The sequence below is a fragment of the Mycteria americana genome, chromosome 3 (genome assembly GCF_035582795.1).
Source record: "Mycteria americana isolate JAX WOST 10 ecotype Jacksonville Zoo and Gardens chromosome 3, USCA_MyAme_1.0, whole genome shotgun sequence".
Lineage (NCBI taxonomy): Eukaryota > Metazoa > Chordata > Aves > Ciconiiformes > Ciconiidae > Mycteria > Mycteria americana.
The window spans coordinates 82,855,971-82,876,666 of NC_134367.1; the positions used below are offsets into that span (position 1 = coordinate 82,855,971).

Consider the following 20,696-nt stretch of genomic DNA (forward strand, 5'->3'; position numbering starts at 1 on the left):
ATTTGGACTGGTGGAGAAGACAACTACATCCAACATGTACCAGGACTTGCTTTTGGTAATTTCTTCCAGTTCTGAGTAGTGGAAGCCAAAATAAATTGAGTGAAGATTAAGACAGGTAAGTTTCTTTGGAGTTCTTTGATGTTCTGGTAAATGCACAGTTAAGCTGCTTCAGAAATATTTCACACTCTTACCAGGAAGAGAATAATCCCTGGCAATCATCGTTATCAGTAATGTAACAAATCCAATCCTAAATATAACAAGATACATAGGAGAGAGATATAACATGAAAGTCATTGGACCCAACAGCCTTTCTAAAACTAAACCTAGGCTTCTCAAGTACAAAGCAAACTTAATCCCTTATAATTCAGAGATGACCTAAGTTATATAATTTTCAGATAAGCATGTTTGAACCAAAAATGTCATGACAAAGGGAATAGTTTTAAACACAATTCCAGTTCCATGAAAGATGGTATACCTCTGTGTAGCATTCTTGCTTTGCTCTTGTGCTTTAACTGCCTTCTAAAATTACAGTATCATCAGTTCAGTTTTCTGGTTTAGTTTTTAAACATGCATTTGACAACTGACCCTTAAATAGAAAATATTCATATATAGAAAATAAAGCAAGTATGACCTTGGAATTTCAATACTGGGTTCTGATCAAATTAATTATTTTGTGTTAATTTGCACTTCCAAGGAGACATCCTGTTTTTAGTTATACAAGTAACTAAGTAAAAATGTCACTTGTGATTTCCATCAGTGCAAGTGAAATTGCCCCCCTTCATTGGTTGAATTCAGCTACCTCTGGAAACACTAGCTTAGTTCTGCAGCTCCTTATCTGGCAAAACAAAAGCCACAGGTCTCTCAGCTGATCGGTTGTCATGGCACTGTAAAAATAATATGCAATACTTGTGGTTCGGTCCTCCTTCTTGGACCCTCTGCAAGTCTCTTCCTCATCTGTTTCCAGTTGAGGAATGAGGACAGGATTCCTAATCTCTTGCCCCATGCCTCTTTCTCACAATAGAAAGAGGGCAGGAAAGAAAGTCTGAATTGCACATTTTAACATAAAGAAAAAAAAAATCAGTACCAAGGCTGAAATTGCCCTTGATGAGTTCACAGGAAGAAATAACTACATTAGTAGTACACTTGTTTTTTTCCTTTCATCACGTGAGTTTCCTGGGGGCAATGTGGACAGCATTACATATAGTGCACTCACATGAAGTTCAAAGGTAGAGCTCCAGCAAGACAGACTGTAAGTTCCCAATTTTAAAGTCTAATTTCAAAATTCAAGTTCTTCATTGTACTTTATGAATGTTTAAGAAAAAGAAATCAGTATTTTGAATTTCACACATTCAGGATACAAACTGAACCCAAAGGGGTTCTTCTAAAGCACCTCAGTAGGTATGCTTCAACAGAGATCATATTTCCACAGCTGATTGCTCTGTGATAATTCTCCATAAGCCCATGCCCCTGCCCTAGAATTACAACACACACAGAAGATGCACAGTTCTGTTCACATATACATTCCACCTTCATGATGCCAGTGCTATACAAAACATCAGGACCAAGAAAAAAAAATCCAAGTCAGTCAACAGCCATTTGAGAGGTTTAAAAGTGTTTTTTCTAAACTTCTAAAGTTTGATAAAAGAGCTTCAGAAGTTATTTAAGAACTGTGATAAAACAGGATATGTGAACATCAATAAAAATTACTTTTCCAACTTGACATATTAGTAAACATAAGTATGGGTCCTAACCATATGTTGAGAATCAGTCATGTCAACAGCTTGTTAGTATGTGGCAAACTAAGTAGGAAAAAATAAACCAACGACCCTCACTGACAGTGCCAGTGGTTTTATAATTCAGGTCATAAATATAAACTATTGTGCAACAAACAAACATGACAAAGCCTACCTTAGTTAAATTTGTTTATATGATAAAAAAATAAAATATTAAACTGCTTGTAGTGCAACATTCTATCAGCATACATAAGTATACCATGCTTTGTAAATTTACTGTTACATTATTTACAGTATATAGCAATGCTTTAAACTAGAGGTGAAAGAACAAAAACAGGTAATGGAAAATGTTTACATACAGGTATGAGTCTTAACATTGTCCACCAAATTATCAAGTTTGCTTTGCAGACTTTTGCGTCACGTGAACATTCCTGCCCCACACCACATGGTACACCTTTCTGTCAGCAGTGGTCTGCTCTGTTTGTAGATAGTGGAAAGATGTTTTTATAAACTGCATAGCCTTCAAGCTTTTCTGTTTCTTTGAACGCCATTTGCAAGGACAGCTGTAAAATACACAAGAACTCCCATCAATTATCTACATCTGATCAATCTGAAAATGCAACTCCTGAAATAACATCAACTATTCACTCCTGTAGAGCTTTACCGAAGCTGGACTAAATTAATGCCCTCTTCCAGCAGTCTCTTAGTTGAAGGATGATATTTCATAGGAGGAAAATATGGGAGAAAGGCAGTTCAAGGATTCCTATCCATTATTTAAAATTCTGAGCTCTAATTGGGAGCTAAGCTCCCACAATATAGAACAAAATATGAGAATGCAGAATTATATGCTGCCTTATCAAACGTTCTGTAAAGCTTCTGCTGGTGTGCACTGCTCAAACTGATGAAAAATTAATACAGTAAAAATGATGCAGTAACTATGCCTGCAGTACTTGTTTAATTTGGTATCGCTGTCCTTGTATTAGAGAAATAAGGTTTAATTATATCAGAATAATTAACTACACAGCAATTCCTTAATTACCCTCATTATGTGAGGGAGAAAGGACTGTTCTAACAGCCAACTTACATACTGTAAGGAGTTAAGTAAAATCCATGAATATTGAGAGGTGTCTTAAGGACAACTGTTTATAAGAAAGACCAACCACCAAGCTGTTCTTGGGAGTAGGTTATGTGACTTCTAGGTCTCTTCCCCTACTACTGCTAAAGGGAAAATCTATTCCTCACATCCTCTGAAGAATGTCTTTGGAAGACTTTTAGAAGACTGCACACCCATTCCATAGGCTGCAACAGCCCTTGGAGAGCTACTTTAGATGACAACACTGCTTAAGCAGCAAATACCACTATTCTCTTGTTGACATTTCTGCTCATAGCAGACAAATCAGAACCACTTTGGCTGGTTTTAGGAGGGAAAAAAAAAAAGTGGAAGTTTGAAATCCAGTATTATCTTTAATTTTCAAGCCTCAGTCTTTAATATTTTCAGAAAAGACTATATAATAGCTTTGGACAAGATACTGCACCATGCATTTTGTGATTTCTCATTTCTAGTAATATTTGTTCATGATACAACAGAAATGATTCACCTTATCTACAGTGCATTAGGTAACTATTAGGGCAATAACATGTTTTAAGAATACAGAATTTTTCAATGTTTTCCACATCATTACTCTGACTAAGCAAAGATCTATCAATACTTCAGTAAAAGCACTAGTCTTGCTTTAGTGGGTAGATGGTAGAAGAAAAAATCAAAGTATATAAAAAAATCCATTCTACTGTGCATTATTTCACTATATTCTCAGGCACCTTTGTGAAAAAGCCAAGCACTCAATATAGCATGTTTATGAAAATTGGTAATTTACCCAACACCCTGAGATTTTTGTAACCTTACCTTCTGTATCTAAAGTGAGTATTTGGGATTTTGTGTTTTGTTTCTTTAACACCCACATTCTTGAGCACTTTGTGCTTGTGCTCTACGTGGTGATCTCAGCTGTCTCAAGGCAGCATCTCCATACTGAATACCTGAGCCCATTCTTTCTGGATCCAATTCTCCTGATGAGAAACAAAATGGTCACAAGAAGATGGATCACTTGCAAATAATACATTCCAATTTAACTAACAACATTAGATAAAAATGCATAATGATATTCTACTCTAGTTATGGAGACATCTACTGCAATTCTGTTTACTTTTAGGCAATTCCAAACCTGTGCCATTTTCTCCTGTAATTTCAACCACGTGCCCTTAATCATAACGACAAAGCAGTTTGTGAGTTAGGGTGGTACAAGAAATGTATTCGCACTAACTACTTCTAACAAAGGAATGTACAAAATGTTTTCTGCGAACACTGTTAAAAACCACCTGCTTTCAGAGACTAATATGCAAACAAAGAAGTATGTAGATCCAAGCCAAACAAAAATGGATCAATCTGACAGTAGGATTCCATAAAGCACTGCCCCAGAGGAAATGATCTCCACCTTCCCTATTTCTGGTATCCATTTCTGCCTACTCCATACCCTCTTACGGCTGTATGGTGGACTGGCCAAGATTAGAAACATTTAGTTTAAAAGGAAAAAAAAAAAATCCCTCTGAATAATTCCGATCACTTATTCAGGTACATTGCACGCATGCACGCCCTCTGTAAAATAGCAGATGACAGCACATTGAGGGGACCAGTTGATAGCTCGAGGGTAGGGCTGCCATTCAAAAAAGACCTTGGCCAAGCTAGAGGAACAGGCCAGCAGGAACCTCATGAAATTCAGTAACTACAACTACACATGCAGAGCTCTGCACCTCTGATGGAACAAGCCCAAGCACTGGTACAGGCTGGGGACTGACTAGGTAGATAGCAGCAACTGGTTAGCATTGGGACACATTGCCCAGAGCAGCTGTGGAATCTCCCTTCCTGGAGCATCTCAAAATGTGCCTTGACAAGCCCCGAGCAACTTGCTCTCACTTTGAACCTGCATGTGCTTTGAACCTGAACAGGAGGCTGGACTAGAGACATCCATAGGTTCTTTCCGGTCTCAATTTTTCCGTGATTCAATGCATGTGTACTGGCACAAAGAAAACAGGAATAGCTCACAGAAAACAGGACTCACTTCTCTTGTGGTAATGCCTCTTTAAATCAGTCGCGGAACTACAGTATCATGAGAAACTAGCTATAATTTGCTTTTTCATTTGTGGTTTTTTTTGTTTGTTTGTTTAAAATGAAAGCTGCTGTTTGGCATTGATTTGATGCAGTAATCAGAAAATTTCTATGAAAATACCATATTCTTTTCATCTAAAAGTGTGTTTGGCATTCAAAAATGTGTAATTAGAGTCTAACACCGACTTTTCAATATGGCCAATAGTTAAAACTTTGAAGATATGAAACAACTAGAAGATAAGAGAGGAAAACTGGAATGCAAATTAGCTGTAATGACACCTAACACTTAGGAGCCTGTCTCCGATAGAAACCTGCCCACTTGTGCTGAAAAGCTTCTGGTATATTTCTAGATCTGCAAAAGTAAAAATGGTTTCAACCGAGAGGCAGGAAGGTCACTTCAGAGAAACACAGTTGCTAGGAAACATCCCTGAAATTTTCAGTATTATTGTTCAAATTCCCTTGACTGTATTTCCTGCTACATATGAGAAGCATAATTAAAAGTTATGTCTGCCCTGATACTAGGTTTTTATGCTGCATTGCTAAAACTGTCTAATGTCAGGCTTGATGTTTGTAAGGACATAGCAACCCACAGAATGCACAGCCTACACTCAGAGCTGACTCTTAAGGTAAACACTGTGTAAAAACATCCATAATTCACACCACCCTCCTTTTAGATATACAGATCTGACTTAGACATCCATTCCTATTAAAACTTACAGGAAGCAGCTATAAAGCAAATGGGTTATTTTACTGCAATGAAATTTTGGTTCTTTCGGTTAATTCTATTAGAGAACTCTGAATGGCGATATTTCCACATGTACTTTTAGTTTTCAGAAAAAAAAAATTAAAAGAAGGTAAATTGAGATTTACCTGATTCAATTTTATTGAGTATTTTTCTTGCACACTGTACAAAGGCCTCTTCAACATTTTCCCCCGTTAGTGCACTTGTTTCCAAGAACATCAGCTCTGCATTTGACACCAGAAAAACAATCTCAGAACAAGTCTGGAATACCTGATATAGTAATTCAAAGCATGAAAGCTAGGAACAACAGAAGTTTTCTTAAGGAGAACTATTGTCAATAGCATGGTCTGGAAAAATTAGCTTTTGATGTCAAAACCACAAAAAACTTCCTCCAAAATTTATATATTAACCCTAGAAATTTGGAATCCGAAGATAATAACCTGGGTTGTGCATGCAAAGTAGCGCATGAAACCAAAGAACTTCATATAGTTTCCCATTAATAGGAAGTTATATGTAAAAGGAGAGCCAGCAGCCACAGTTGGTAGGAAAGACTATCTATAATTGATTTATAAAAGCTTTTACTTTTGGCAGGTTTTACTGATGGCAGGACCGTAGCGCAGAAGCTCAGACTGAGCCTGGCTTTAGCTGCCACAGAAATGTGTCTTCAGACTGGAAATTCTGAACACTGCAGACCAGGTAATAGTCCTATGGATCCATGCCATGCACTGAACGCAGTTTCCCATGAGTAAAACTCATTGCTTCCAACTGCAGCCCACCCCATCTAACCTTGTCTATAATCTACAGAATCTATAAGATGCTGAAAACTAGGAAATAGTGCTCTTCATTTTCTCCTCAGCCCTTTGAGGCAAGGCAATACCTGAAGTTGTATTACATTCTCTAGGGAATATAATTCCACATAGAAGGTATTCTTTAAGTAGCAGCTATGACTGGAAGAATCACTGCTAATGAGACTTAAATAGTACATGTAGTTCTCGCTGCAGGCACTGTCCTCTCTCTATGCCTCAGGTACTGACAGAACTCTCTTTTCTGTAGATATTTGACAAGGTACAGTGGGCAAAGTACTCCCTAACTGCACAAAAAATAAATTAAGTATTAAGCACCTTTGACTGCTACATGAAGATTTTGTACTACTTACCGTTTTCTTGTGCAAACCGGGATGCTTCTAAAAAAGTAACTTCACGATCTGCATCAAGATCCTTTTTGTTTCCACACAGTATTATCACAATATTTTGACTTGCTAACATTCTCGCATCCGTCAACCAATTAGTAAGAGCATTGTAGGTTTCCCGGCTATGTAGAAAATGGCATCCTTTATTAGAACACACTCATTTCTAGTGAACAGATCACTGAACTAAAATTCAGAGGGCAAATCTGCATTTGTGGCAAACCACAAATTGCTGCTAGTCAGGCAAGTCACCTACACATCTCAATGTGCCACCTATAAACTGGGAAGAGTATCAAGCTCCTTCATGAAACTACTTAAAAGCTTGAAGTTTTTAATAAGCAAAATTAAATCATCCACAATATATAAATAAGTATATGCAACTATAAAATACCCTGTTAATGTGAAAAGCTAAAATTTTAAGCACTAATCTAGTTTCAGACTTTTGTGCATGAAATTTGGGATAACTGAATGAATTATTGTTTAACATGGAATTCAACTGATACTTAAGTTTCAGGTGGGATTGTAAGAATTTACTACTTGTGAAGAAATGCATGCCTGAACGTACACATTTGTGTCAAGACTAATATCATCTCAGGCAGTTACCCTGCACACACGATTAGTCATTGTACTGGTGGTCAGAGATAAAGCCTTCAAGCAGTAAGACTGACAAATGAGCGCAACTGACCTTAAGCACAAAACATAGATTTCAAAGACTGCTCAGAGGAGAACAGTCCACTCACAGGACAAAAAGCCACAGATCTAGCAAACCATCATTAACCAACATGAAACTTATCTGACACGTATCAGTCAATGGTGGCCAGGAAAAAATGTGGAAATGTGTAATGGTAATTCTATTGGCTGCCTATAATATTAAAATATTGAAAGATGCAGAGATGAACAGAATTCTGGGCTACAGTTAAGGAATGTGTAGGCAGAGCTAGCTTCTCCAGAGGATGACCTGCTATACCAGCATACTAATAAGCAGTTTCCACAAATAGAGGTGTACCACCTTGGTTAAAAGTGGCTAAAGTCTGCTCTTAGTCTCTGTTGCAAGGCTTCCTGAGCCAGGGGTTGCATGTAGTCCACCACAATTAGAACAGCTACTGGTGGGCCAATTCCCATGTATTTGTCTAACCCTTTGAGACCGTTTACATTTATGATATTCACAATATCTCATGTAAACAAGTTCCAAAACTTAAATATGTACTAAAACAGAAATACTTTTTAATAGTTATTTTCTTTTCTTCCTGCCCATTCTCCGTTAGAGGATTAGGCACTTCAGAGGGAATCATTATGCATTAGTTGTATCTGGTAGTCTATAAGCAAAAGAGTTGCTAGCTTTCTTACCTGGTTATATCATAGACAAGCAAAGCACCTGCAGCTCCTCTATAGTAACTCCTTGTTACAGACCTGAAATAGAATTACAAAAGTACATTTCTGTAATATCTTCATTGTTTCAAATCTGGGTTAATATAATGCAATCTGTATTATGAAACCGAATTCTCATTTACATATTTAAAATAAGATGTGGTTTTTAGACATTATCAGCTGTGCAGCAGCAGACTATTTACAACTAGACTTTTGACGAAGCACTTCCACTAAATATAGCTGTACAGGGATACTCAAAGTCCATTATGACCTGTGTGCTGCTGAAGCTACATATCATCATACTATATGGCCTGATACCACCATCAGCTCCCAGTTCTGTATCTGTGGCATGAAAACAGCATAATTAACTTATGTTTGAACTCTCATCAGTGAGGAGATAATGAGCAAAGTAGCTGTAATTGAACAATTTAAGACTCCTTAAGTTGAAGAGAAGGAGGTAAGGGAATCAAGGCAAAGCATCCTTTCAAAAGGTAGAAGACAAAAAAAAATGCTAAGTACGCAGCAGAGGTGTGATCAGCCTTAAAAAGAAAACAATTAGATGATAAAAAGCAACAGGAAAAAAAGGACCTGCAAGTCTGTGAACACTTTGAACCTGAGAGAGCAGAATTTGCACAAGCCTCTGAAAGTACAGAGCCTCCAAGCTCCTCAGAATCCCAGGATATCTGGCCAACACACTGAAGAGATCTCATTACTGGAGACTACATAGCACTGCCCAGCTTTACCTAGTCATGGATGTATCCAAAGAACTTGTCTAATAGAGGACATTTACCTGGATTGCTGCCCACTACTCAGACTGCCACCACCATACTCACCTTTGTTAACCACTTCCCTGTGCCCCAAAGAAACCTCCCCCCACAACCCACCCCCCAAAACCATAAAAAACTGATGTCCTATTTCATGGTGAATGTACTCAGGAATACATTAGATCTTTACTGAGTTTGATCGATGCCTCAGACGTATGACACAGTTAAAATATAGCATTAAAAGTACACTGGTGGTTCTAAGCTGACAAATACATTGCTTTTTCTTTAAGAAACTTAGAAATCTCAGTCTTTCTAGAAGTGTATTTAGCCAAGTGAACTTGACAACTGATTCCCCCCCCCCAATAAAATAATATTTTACTATGAAATTGTTCTCATGCAGATTTTGAACAGCTTACAACTTCCTGGCATTTACTTATTCCAACCAATAGAAGGTCTTCTAAACATAGTTACACACACACAGTTAATTAAAAAACTATTCTGAGTTTGGCTGGTGAGCAAACTTTTAGCCACATATTCTACTCATATACCTTAACTATCACAGAAAATACCCAATGAAAGAAAGGGCAGAACTGCTGCAAGGCTGCATTGCTTTACTTAAATCAATGGATCTATGGTCGCCATGTCTGAGTTGGAAGATCTGGCATAGTTAATAATATGAAAGCAGACAAACAATTCCACTGACAAAGAAACTATGCCTACTTATAAGCAGGGATAAATAATACCCAACACCCACAGCAACAATTTAATAATAAACACTTAATAAAATGATTGAAAAGGGTACCTGAATCTCTCCTGGCCTGCTGTATCCCATATCTGCAATTTTACATATTTACCACCAACATTTATGATCTTTGAACCAAATTCCACTCCTATAGTATGATTTGAGTCATCTTTGACTGCAAAAAAGAAATAAAACCAGACTTATTTGGAGAATATTTAGAGTAAATAATTAGTTTTTACATAATCCAATTTAGGTATAATCAAAACTCCTCAGTGTTCAAATTACAAACTACTTCCTGAACCATCAAATTCAGTACCACTCATAAGTCTACTGCCACCATGCAGAAATAAACATTCTCACAATTTTTGAACAGCTTATTCAATTCAAAATTACTACTAGAAAGGCCTGCCTCAATCAAATCATTCCCAGTTCACATTAATAAAAGGCAAATAACTTTTTTACACTTTTTTTCCAACTGTGTTTTCTAATACTTTGACACAATTTAAAATTAAAATTCATGGAAAGGAAGGACACAAAAAGACATGGTCTTGCCCATGAATAAGCAAGAGCTACTTCTTTAAAGTACAAAGTTAAGACACTTGCTCTATGTACACTGTTGATATCACAGATTCTCAGCAATATACAACTGCCCATATTAGAAGCAAGGTCACGGTTCAAGTTCAATCATAGAATCATGCCATGTCCTTTAGTGCTTACATATTATTATCCTAGAGCTATTCCTCAAGAGATAAGGTGAGTTACCATTTGGTTGAGAGACATAAGTCACCTTAGATTTATAAAGGTTTCTAAATGCATATTATTTTTGTTTAATCATGATGCTAAATGCACTACCCAACAGGAAATTTTGTTTATGTCATCTATTCATCTCTAAGTAACATTTACAATGGAGTATCTACCAGTATTTATCATAGAACACAGTGCTTAACAAAGGAGTGTCTATTTATTTAGAAAGAGACTAGATGTTGGGAGGTTTGAGTTCTATCCAACAGGCTTTCTAAATCTACTCAAGCAATTCAACTTTTCTTTCAACTGCTCAGTATTTTTTCTACAAGAACCAAGTCTCTACTATATATCTAGGGAAGCTTATAGCTGCAAGATATAATTCTCACAAAAAGTAAATCTTTATTTTCATCAACATCCTGTTATATTTATTGGAGAGTAATACAGAATACTGCTCAGTATCAGGCTTTTGATTAGAGGCAAACAGCGAGCAATAAAGATTTACAGCATGGTTCTGAACATAATTCTCAAAATCCTCATCTATACAAGTAAGAGAATTATGGGAACTTCCATACAAAGAATAGATACTTATGTAGGCAGAGCCTTCATCTGTAGGCAGAGCCTTCATCTGTGGTACAAAGCAATGGAGAACTCTTACTGTGCTCATGTGTACTTACATTTCTTTTCAATAAATTGGTGTAGTAAACAGGATTTTCCAGTTCCAGCATTTCCTATGACCAAGAACTTAAACAGGAAATCTGAAGATTGAAAGAAACAAAAAACAAAAAACCAAAACTGCTACATTTTAGTACGCACTCACATTTTTGTCACAAGACTAAGTGCACAAGCCAGCTATTCTCTAGTAGCTGTTATTTCAAAGAGAAGGGAATAGATGACAAAATTAGCAAAATAACAATAAATCTGAAGAACAACACAGTGTATTCAATAGTGATGTTACAAAGTAAGAGCTAAGAATGCTATTTGTTTATGGAGATACAAAAATGACAGGAAGAGATGGAAATGGCTGAATTTGAATTCAGTTAAAATAGGCTGAATTACAGGTATATGGTTGGCTTATATTTCAGCAACCTGTTTTAAGGGTATGTAAGCTATTAACTATAGTCAGTACTAATGCCCTATATAATGATGTTGTTTCTTAAAATCTGTATGTTTTTGTACTTTTAAAAACTTTTGTATTTTTTTTTATTTTATTCACATAAATTTGAACTTCTCTACATTAACTGCTTAATACTCATACTTCATTTTAATACTTGTAAAGCTGGAGCAACTACAATATTTTTCTACAAAATTTACAGGCAAGAAGTAATTTTTATTCCGGGATGCCTGCTTTCACATTTCCTCTACATGGTAAATTAAGATACAGGTACTTCTGGCACTTTACCTATTTATGAGCCATTTACATCAGTGTTCATTAGTAATACATGTATTCAAGATTTATGGTCCATTTGTATTGTTTTAACAGTTACATATAATGCTTTAGTACTACCTCCCCAGATCTGCTTTCAGTTTGGCTAAAGACTGAAGAAAGCTTCCTTGTCTTAGCACTCTCAAATATACACACAGACAAACTGTGATTAGAAAGTTTACAATTGCTTCCCCTAATATACAGCCATCAAGGCAACCTTTACAGTTCATGCAAGATTCACTATTTATTTTTCTACCAGCAATAGCTTTTTTTTTTTTTTTAAACAGTCATCTTTACAACTTTATTGCACAGTTTCTCTTATAAACATAGCAGTTCTCCAGAAGACATCAGGTAAGCATGTGTGCTGGTTTCAACTGGGATAGAGTTAATTTTCTTCCTAGTAGCTGGTATAGTGCTGTGTTTTGGATTTTAGTATGAGAATAATATTGATAACACACTGATGTTTTGGCTGTTGCTAAGTGGTGTTTACACCGGTCAAGGACTTTTCAGCTTCCCGTGCTCTGCCAGGTGCACAAGAAGCTGGGAGGGGGCACAGCTGGGACAGCTGACCCCAACTGACCAAAGGGCTATTGCATACCATATGACATCATGTTCAGTATATAAAGCTGGGGAAGAAGAAGGAAGGGGGGACATTTGGAGTGATGGCGTTTGTCTTCCCAAGTAACCATTACACTTGAGGGAGCCCTGCTTTCCTGTGGATGGCTGAACACCTGCCTGCCCATGGGAAGGAGTGAATGAATTCCTTGCTTTGCTTTGCTTGCGTACATGGCTTTTGCTTTACTTAAACTGTTCTTATCTCAACCCATGAGTTTTCTCACTTTTACTCTTCTGATTCTCTCCCCCATCCCACCAGGGGGGAGTGAGCGAGCAGCTGGGTGGTGCTTAGTTGCTGGCTGGGGTTAAACCACTACAGCATGCAATTAAAAGAATTAAGTTTTTATTTCTGTTGATATTGCAAACTTGAGATTAATTTCATTAACAGTGTTCACAGCTGTCAAATGGGTTACACAAATATTGGCCCAGGGGATGGCAGGATAAAAAAAAATTAGACTATGCTAAGCAAATCAAAGTACTAATCCATTACTCTATGAGAACCTCGTCTGAGTCATAGTTTTACAAATTGAATTTAACATGCACACAAATCTATGTGCTCATTCCATTTCATGGAGGAAGTGTTATTTGTTATGGTACATCATAAACCCCCCCAGCAATGGTAAAAGCAACAAGCAAGTTTCTCATATGGCAAGAAAATTCCCACTGTTGAAAAGTCAATAGCAAACCAGTGGGCTATGAATCCTGGGAATGTCCACCATCCTTTGCCTTCACCTGTCTTCCAAATTTTAGTCATATTTAAAATGAGGTAGTGTTTTACTAAGGATTTTTGCTTCTTTACATTTTACCTTTGCATGATTTTTCTTGTTTCAAATGTTGTAACAGGCTTGGTATAGATTCTGTATCTACCCTTCTCAGAAAGAGATTGCTGTTTCTTGCTCACAAATATGACCATTTACACGCTCAAGACATTCTGTTCCAAACTCCTCTCATTCTTCACGCCCCCACCCAGCTGCTCATGCTTTCTGGATGAAAAAAACAGTTACAAAAAGGATTTTGCTTCAGGTTGTGAAAATTGTGTGTGTTATCCCCCGTAAAGAAGGGCCCTTCATGTCATCTCAACTGCAAAACATGCTGAAGCTGAGAATGTTTCATGCTATCAAATCTTCACTTAGTAAGAAATGTAGATAACATAAATAGCCCCAAAGTGTTAGGTTAAGAAAAAATTCATCTCTGAAAAAGCCAAGTTTCTCTTTTTATGGACCAAATATCACTAGTTAGCTGCCTTGTGTACCTTTTTGTATATTTAAACTACTGTGGGTGTGTGTAATCTCACTGATTTTACCACTTTCAGAGAGCTCCTCAAAATGCGAGATGTTGTGAGACATAGTCACAACTAAAATAATCTTTTTCTGGTCTCTGCAGTTTTTCCAAAAAGAAATCTGAAATCCAGTTAAAATTCGTTCTCCTATGTATCTGGTGAATGCTGTTTGTCAGATTTCCTTGTTAAAAACAACTACAAAATTCAAGTCTACCTTCCTTTTTCCATGGAAGACTCATATTATTGACAGTAGTGTAACAGCTACTGTCAAACTAAACCAGGAAAAGAAGAAAACCAAATCTCTATTCCTACACTAATTTGCTCTGTGATTGTAAGCACTAGTTCTTAAATGTCGTTCACGAAGCCATACTTGTGCAAGCCACAAAACCACGTTGCACAGCAAATTTAAGACGCTGCTCCGTTCTGCGCAGACAAGCTGTAGGCTAGTGAAAAATTGAAATAACAGTGTCGCTGTCAGGGAGTGATCAGGAATAGCTTCAGAACAGCAGTGTATTTTTCCTGAGGTGTTTTAAGTCGAGGTGCTTTATATTTTGCTCTGAAAGCAAGAGTGATATTTGGGGATTTTATATTCTTGTCTTTAAATTGATAACATATTCTAGCAGCACTTTATAACAGACTCTCAATTTCTATCAAGATTCTATTGTGCCAGACAACTTTAAAAGGGAAACCTTCCTACAAATAAATCACTTAGATGGTGATTCAAAACCTGCTTACTTGGTAGATAAAAAACTATATTTCCCTCTGGCAAAATTGCAAACAGGTTTTCTAAGGTGAAACTTGAAACTGCAGTTACAAATCACTTGTTTACAGTATGAAAGTAAGAGAAATGTGTTTTATTCTACCATAGAATGGAAATACCAAAATCTTACAATAAAAAAATCAAAACCTTTCTGCACCAAAGGCGGCAGCAATGTTTCCAAATGCATGTAGACTCATAGTAAACAATACTTTGAAGTTACATTTACAAATGTAATTGTGCTTCTATCAGTTTAAACTCCAATTCTATGTAAATTGTTCAAAATAGCAAAAGACTTTTAGACTTATGTTAACAGTTTATCCACAAGCACTGGATAACACATTTCAGGAAATATGGAATACTGCACATTTAAACAACTGCAAGGAAGGACAAGAAAAGGGATTTGCCAATACCAAAGTCTCAAATATCCATATTTAACAAGTTTTTAAGTTCTCAGCCTAGCATATTAATGAGTAAGGTAATACCAGCTAAGAAGAGGGAGAACGTTTTTCATTTTGTTATTCTGGAACTTCTTTCTTATAATGTCATTGAACCACATCAATTACATTTTTATAACTTTTTTCATTGCTTGATTTAGGACATGAAATATCCTCTCTTAGAACTGTACAGATGTATCTAAAAATTTAGCACAGTTCAGAAACACAGAAAGTGAATGAGACTGGACAGACAGCTTCTTTTAGCCCAACTGTAACATTACTGTGTACTCACACTCGGGAAAAACTTTTATATATTCATTCTTTGCAATTTCACCAAATGCAACTCATATTCTAGTGTTTGCACTACTGCTTAATTGCTCTAGTTTTTCTTTTTGGCATTCTCTTCCAGAGCAGTTAAATCACTTCATTTCATAGCCTCTTTTTTTTTTCCCCCCTCGATTGACAAAGCAGCTCCGAGCTCCAACATTCCAGTTAGCTGCCAAGGCTGTTACCCTAGAGAAGTTGTTCTTTTGAATTCTGTTGTTCCTCCCTCATGGAAAAGCTGAAAAGCAACATCATTCAGATGTTAAGAATGCTTGCTACCATGCTGGCTACTGAAAGGGTCTAGAAAAGTTGAAGTACTTTGCCTGTAAATAAGATCATCGTTATACAGAAAGGATTTAGGAAGAAAACTGAACTTTGTGCCAAAAGGAAAAAGGGTTACAAGACATGCGCTAGAGAAAGCATAAAGAGATGAAGCTGTTTAAGGAAATAAGGCAATATAAAGAATCAGCTTACTCCCCTCTGTGAGCTACATGCATCACCTGGTCCCAAACTGGGTAGGGGGTACAGGGAACAAAACTTATTTTCTAGCATAGGTGAAAAGGAGTAAAACTGTGGCTCCACCCCAAAGATGCACCAGCAGCTAAACTACACGTTTGGGGGAGGTGGGACTGAGGGAGGGGGGGCTGAGAGGAAAGGAGAAGGGAGACAATTTGTGGGCTTTGACTCAAGTACCAGCAAAAACAGATGGTTCATGTGGAAACCACCCCCAGACATCCAACCTCCTCCTTTGACTGAAGTTTACTCCAGCAGAAGGAATAATTGAACAGCTTCTGAGGTACTGCAGCTTAGTCTTTAAAATGTAATGAGAATTGAAGTGTTTCTTATATACTTGCTAATACAGAAGGGGGAAAAAAAAAGACCAAACTACAATCTCAGTTCAGTCTTCTTCCAAGTCCTTGATAAAGAGCAGAACTTAGATTCACTAATGGTGACCCTTTGGAAACTCATTCACACCATGAAAAAGTCTCTTCTAGTAGTTAGACATCATCTATTGTGCAGCAGTCTGCATAAGGAAAGAGTGCCCTGAAGTGTTGCTACTGGCATATGCTACCTCTAAATGAGAGAAAAGAGGAGCTATTCTCCCTGCTTACTCCTTTCTCTAGCAATAAGAGTTAACAAGATAAACAGGTAGAACAGATAAACCTGGCTCTATTCCAGCCTGCATAGTGAATGCTTGAAAGAGGGAAGATCAGCTTCCTTACAAGCAAAAGAGCTATGCCCTCTAAGCAATAAAATCAGATTTGAAATAAACTGAAGGCCAGGGGTGATAAATGCAGAGACCATCAGATAAGCATGTGTGTGGGGTGGGAGGGGGAGAAAAGAATGAATCAAACTGTCCAGACCAAAAAGGAATATGTTTAAATGGACAGAAAGACTATATAATTATCTGACAACAACAGAGATTGATAAACTCATGTGACCAGACTGGCAGTAGTAGATACTGGTGGAGAAAACACAGGGAAGTAGGGACTGAAGAGATTTGACTAGAATCTTACATGTCACATTTACTCAAAGGTAGTACAACCTTTCTTCTACCATTTAAAATCCAAAGGTTGCTTTGCATTTACCTATTATAAGGGTAAGGGATTTTTAAGTCAGTTTATATTTATCATAACACAAAATTGTGTACATTTTGCACTGGGAAGCAGGAGAAAGCATGCATGTGTTGTTACATGGTAGCTATCTACAGAGAGGCCATTGCATCTCAGAAAACTTGAGTTAAAATAATTTTCCTATAAAAGATTTGTTTCCAATGTTACAAGACAAACTTTTTAAAGAACGACCCTCCTCTCCCAAAAGCAGCAGTAAAATGTTCTTTCTAAACTTAGTCTCAAAATTCATGGAGTTTTCTTCTATTCATGACTGTTTTGGTTTCGACACTTTGTAAGGGAAATAAATTGATCACGTAGGACAGTGATAAACAGATTAGAAAGCTAAGAACAGAAGACATACAACTGATGAAATAGATCTACAGGAGAGAAAATATGGATTGCAAACAAAGAATTTAGTGCTAAGACTATGAGAGGCTACAGACCTTGGTTTGAAAAGAGCTAAGAGATAAGAATCACAGTAAGGGACAGAAATAGTTAGTAAGTCTGGGTGAACAGAAAAGGTTCAAAGCAGACAGAATTTGAGACAGAGAAAAGAACTCAGGGAGGAAAAAACCAGGAAGAGACACGTAAATTAACTGAGGTGGATAATGAAGTATGATAGGCAGAAAGGAGAGATCAGAGGAAAGGCTCTTTATTTCTCATAGATCGAGAAAAATATTGATAAAAATAACCCTCCTTTCAAAGGGAAGAGAAGTTGAAACCTCACAGAAAAATAACAGTCATATAAAAGTCAGACAGCAAAATGACATTGAAAAAAAACAGACAAAAAAGCCCAACCACTTTCCTGAGCCTATCTGTATGGGATGAAAAGCTTGAGGTTACATAATTAGAATGGGTCATAATCCATGTGATAAGAAGAAAAATCCAATTCATGAATAAGCATCTACAAGGGCAGTAGCTACAGGGATTCCAGCACTGAGGCGATACAGTGACCACTGACATCAGTCACCAGGGGGAAACTGCCCTAATACTTCTATCATGCTTGATGATCCCTGTAACAGCTGGTCAGAAACAAACCACTCTTTATTAGGACAGTGAGCACATTAAATCCCAGAGAGTTCATCAAGCACAGAAGATCCGTGATTTTATCACATCATACTGTTTACTTTGAACTGTCAATTGGGCTGCTACACATGTGGACAGGACACTGCAAAATTAGATACTGGTTACTGTTATGGTCAGCGATGGTATAGCCATTGTTAAAATTTATGTTATAACTCAGTTTTTATTCTGCTATCTACTCTAAACCTTGACACTCTCAAGTATTCTAGGTCAGAATTTTTGTAGCTTGTGTATGAATAGAACAAACATTGGAAACTCAAAAGAGAAATATACCAAACAAGAATTAAACAAATAAAAGGAACAGACCACAACAACCACAAACCTTCAATTTTAAGGGCTTGTTTTCTAGGATATCAAAACACTCAGAAATTATCAACAGGTACAGTGGCTTACAATTGCTATTTTGCATCACTGGAACAATGCAAAAATGTTGAAATGTACTTGTTTAAGATAGAATAATCTATTTAGCTTGCTCACTATTACAGCATCAAAAGAGGAGCACTGCTGAAATTCCCTGTCATCTCTGGTTGTCTACCCACTCATTTGCTTAGAGACCACCAATCCCACCGTAGGCACAGCCAAAGTGATCCCAGTTCTTGATCACAAGAGTTCAGAGCATGAAGAATTAGTTCAAACTCACATCTAAATCAACAGAGCACACCTCTTGGTTTCTACATGTAAATGTTACATGTTTCAAGAAAGTATGGAAAAAATAAGCAGGGTCTGGATATCCTAACGTTTGCACTTCAAGGGCTGCCCCACACTCTTGCCTTATTTTGCCCCTTAGTTCAGTGCATTTGTTGTACACCAGTGGGACAAAACATCTTAAGCACTGATGACGAGGGTTAACAAACTGAGTTACGCAGCAGAAACAATCAGGTAAGTTAGCCTACTAGTAAGAACTGCTGATGGCTATTGCAGTTAGCAGAGTTCTTGTGTCCAATTTTGCTGTAGTTATCCAAACTATCCCTTACTTTCAAAGCTCTGCTCTAAGAGCAAGAGGATGCAAGTCCAGCTCTGAAGTCTGAAGAGCTACTGAAGATATTGCAACAGACAAAACTAGAAAATGACAACTGAAAGGGTTTATCACAGTATTCAATTCTGATCTTACTCTCCAACAACCTATCGTATGGACTTTGAAAATGTTTACACATGTGTCAGCATTTTTATACTGCAAAATTTTACAGAACTGTATGTTATGGAAAGGGGAGAAAAAGCAAACTGACTCAAGCAAACAGAATTGTTTCAAGCAAAGTTATAAAGAAGAGAATTCAATACTATCTAGTCACTTCCCATCTCCTCCACCTAGCCAGCAATACTAGCTCTCCTTACCTTTTCAACTCCTCACTTCTCTTTGATGCTTCCCTGTAAAGCACTGACACACCCTCTCAGTGCCAGCACTCTCACTTACTCCTTCGGATGTTTTTCTACCAGTAGTAGTTAGACATCCATGCCAACACAGGGACGTATGAACATATTCACTGATCTTTTCCCCCTCACTCACTCTCACAATCAGTTCCTTTTGATCCTTGCACATCTAAGACAACAGGAGTGAAATCCTAACTTGCCCGGCAAAAGAACACAATCTCCAGTTAAAGAGGCACGCAGCTTCTTCCAGAGGACATGCACTGCAACTGTCTTTCTGACTTCACTTAACCATAACGAGCAGTGCCTAAGTTCCCTCGCCTAGATTTCACTTACGCTTCGAGTCACCACCTCCACACCACGAGAGAGAATTGCGAACGCTCTCTGGCCTGTCAGCCCGGGCAACAAAGGGCGGGGCAGGGCGCTGCGGCGCACACGGCTCACAGAGCAGGCAGAAAAACACCAGCCCGCCGGCCGGGGGAGAGGAACCCGCCCGGGCCCGGAGAGCCGCCACAGCCCGCAACTTCACGGCTCACGCCACAACGGCTCAGCCCCTGCTCCGCCGCCGTCCCCCCGACTTCCCCGGCAGCGGCTGTCACCCTGCTCCTCAGGAGGTGACTGTCCGGGCCCGGGCCCGGGCCCGCTCCCCCGGAGGGGAGGAGGAAGAGGAGGGTCCTCCCACCCCGCCCCGCCTCCGGCTCCTACCGTAGGTCTCGGACATGGCAGTCTGCGACATTTCGGGAGCGGCAAGCCCCCCCTTCCTCCTCCCCTGCCCGGGGACGGCGCTGACCGGCGGAGGCTCGCGGCCCGGCAGAACCGAGCGGGCGGGCCGGGAGGGAAGCGGAGAAGCCACCGGCGCCCCGGCGCGGCTCAAGCCCCGCCAGCAACGGCCACAGCTGCGCACGCGCGCCCGGGCCGCCTCGCCCTCCGCCGGCGGCGGGGGAGGGTGGGGGGGGTGAGGGCGAGCCCCGCCTCCCCGCGCAGGCGCGGCGGCCTCCCGGCCGGCGGCCCCGCCTCCCCGCGGTGTCCGTCACCAAAACAAGGCGCACGTGCAGGGCTGCGGAGCCGCGCAGCCGTTGGGGCGGGGCGGGGGGCGCGAGAGCGCGGCCTGCGTGACAGCCCGGCCCCCCCAGGCGGTACGGGCTGTGAGGTGTGGCGGCGGCCGTGCCGGTCGTGCCCGTGTTCACAGAACGCTCCCTCATCCGAACGTAGCCCGTGCTGCTCCGACGTCTGCGTTGGAAGTCGAATGGTGTTTGTATGATGAAGTCCCCTCAGCTCTTCCTGGAATCTGAGGCGATTGCCGTTGACTTTCCTGCTGGTGAGCATGCAAACATTTTTCCCCTGGTGCAGAACCCCCCTGT

The 20,696-nt window shown here is 39.0% G+C and overlaps 1 protein-coding gene and 1 long non-coding RNA gene across 4 annotated transcripts in view; one reads left to right on the forward strand and one right to left on the reverse strand.

Moving 5' to 3' along the window:
* Window positions 1–1,394: 1,394 nt before the first annotated feature.
* Window positions 1,395–20,207, reverse strand: RAB4A (RAB4A, member RAS oncogene family). Of its 2 annotated transcripts, XR_012774764.1 has the most exons (9): window positions 20,041–20,207; window positions 11,114–11,194; window positions 9,756–9,870; window positions 8,169–8,231; window positions 6,792–6,946; window positions 5,764–5,859; window positions 3,637–3,797; window positions 2,093–2,296; window positions 1,395–1,543 (listed from the first exon to the last, which is right to left on the reverse strand). XR_012774764.1 is itself a non-coding variant. In XM_075495868.1 (8 exons), the coding sequence occupies exons 1-7, from the start codon at window positions 20,069–20,071 to the stop codon at window positions 3,682–3,684; spliced, it is 657 nt and encodes a 218-aa protein (XP_075351983.1). In that variant the 5' UTR covers window positions 20,072–20,207; the 3' UTR covers window positions 1,395–2,296; window positions 3,637–3,681. The 2 variants fall into 2 exon arrangements, 1 of the variants encoding a protein (XP_075351983.1); XM_075495868.1 differs by having other exon boundaries at window positions 1,395–2,296.
* Window positions 20,208–20,329: 122 nt separating this feature from the next.
* LOC142407761 (uncharacterized) overlaps window positions 20,330–20,696 on the forward strand; it is a 38,322-nt gene continuing 37,955 nt past the window's right edge. For both annotated transcript variants that reach the window (XR_012775037.1, XR_012775038.1), the window contains exon 1: window positions 20,330–20,653. This is a non-coding gene — a long non-coding RNA (uncharacterized LOC142407761). The remainder of the gene's footprint in view (window positions 20,654–20,696) is intronic.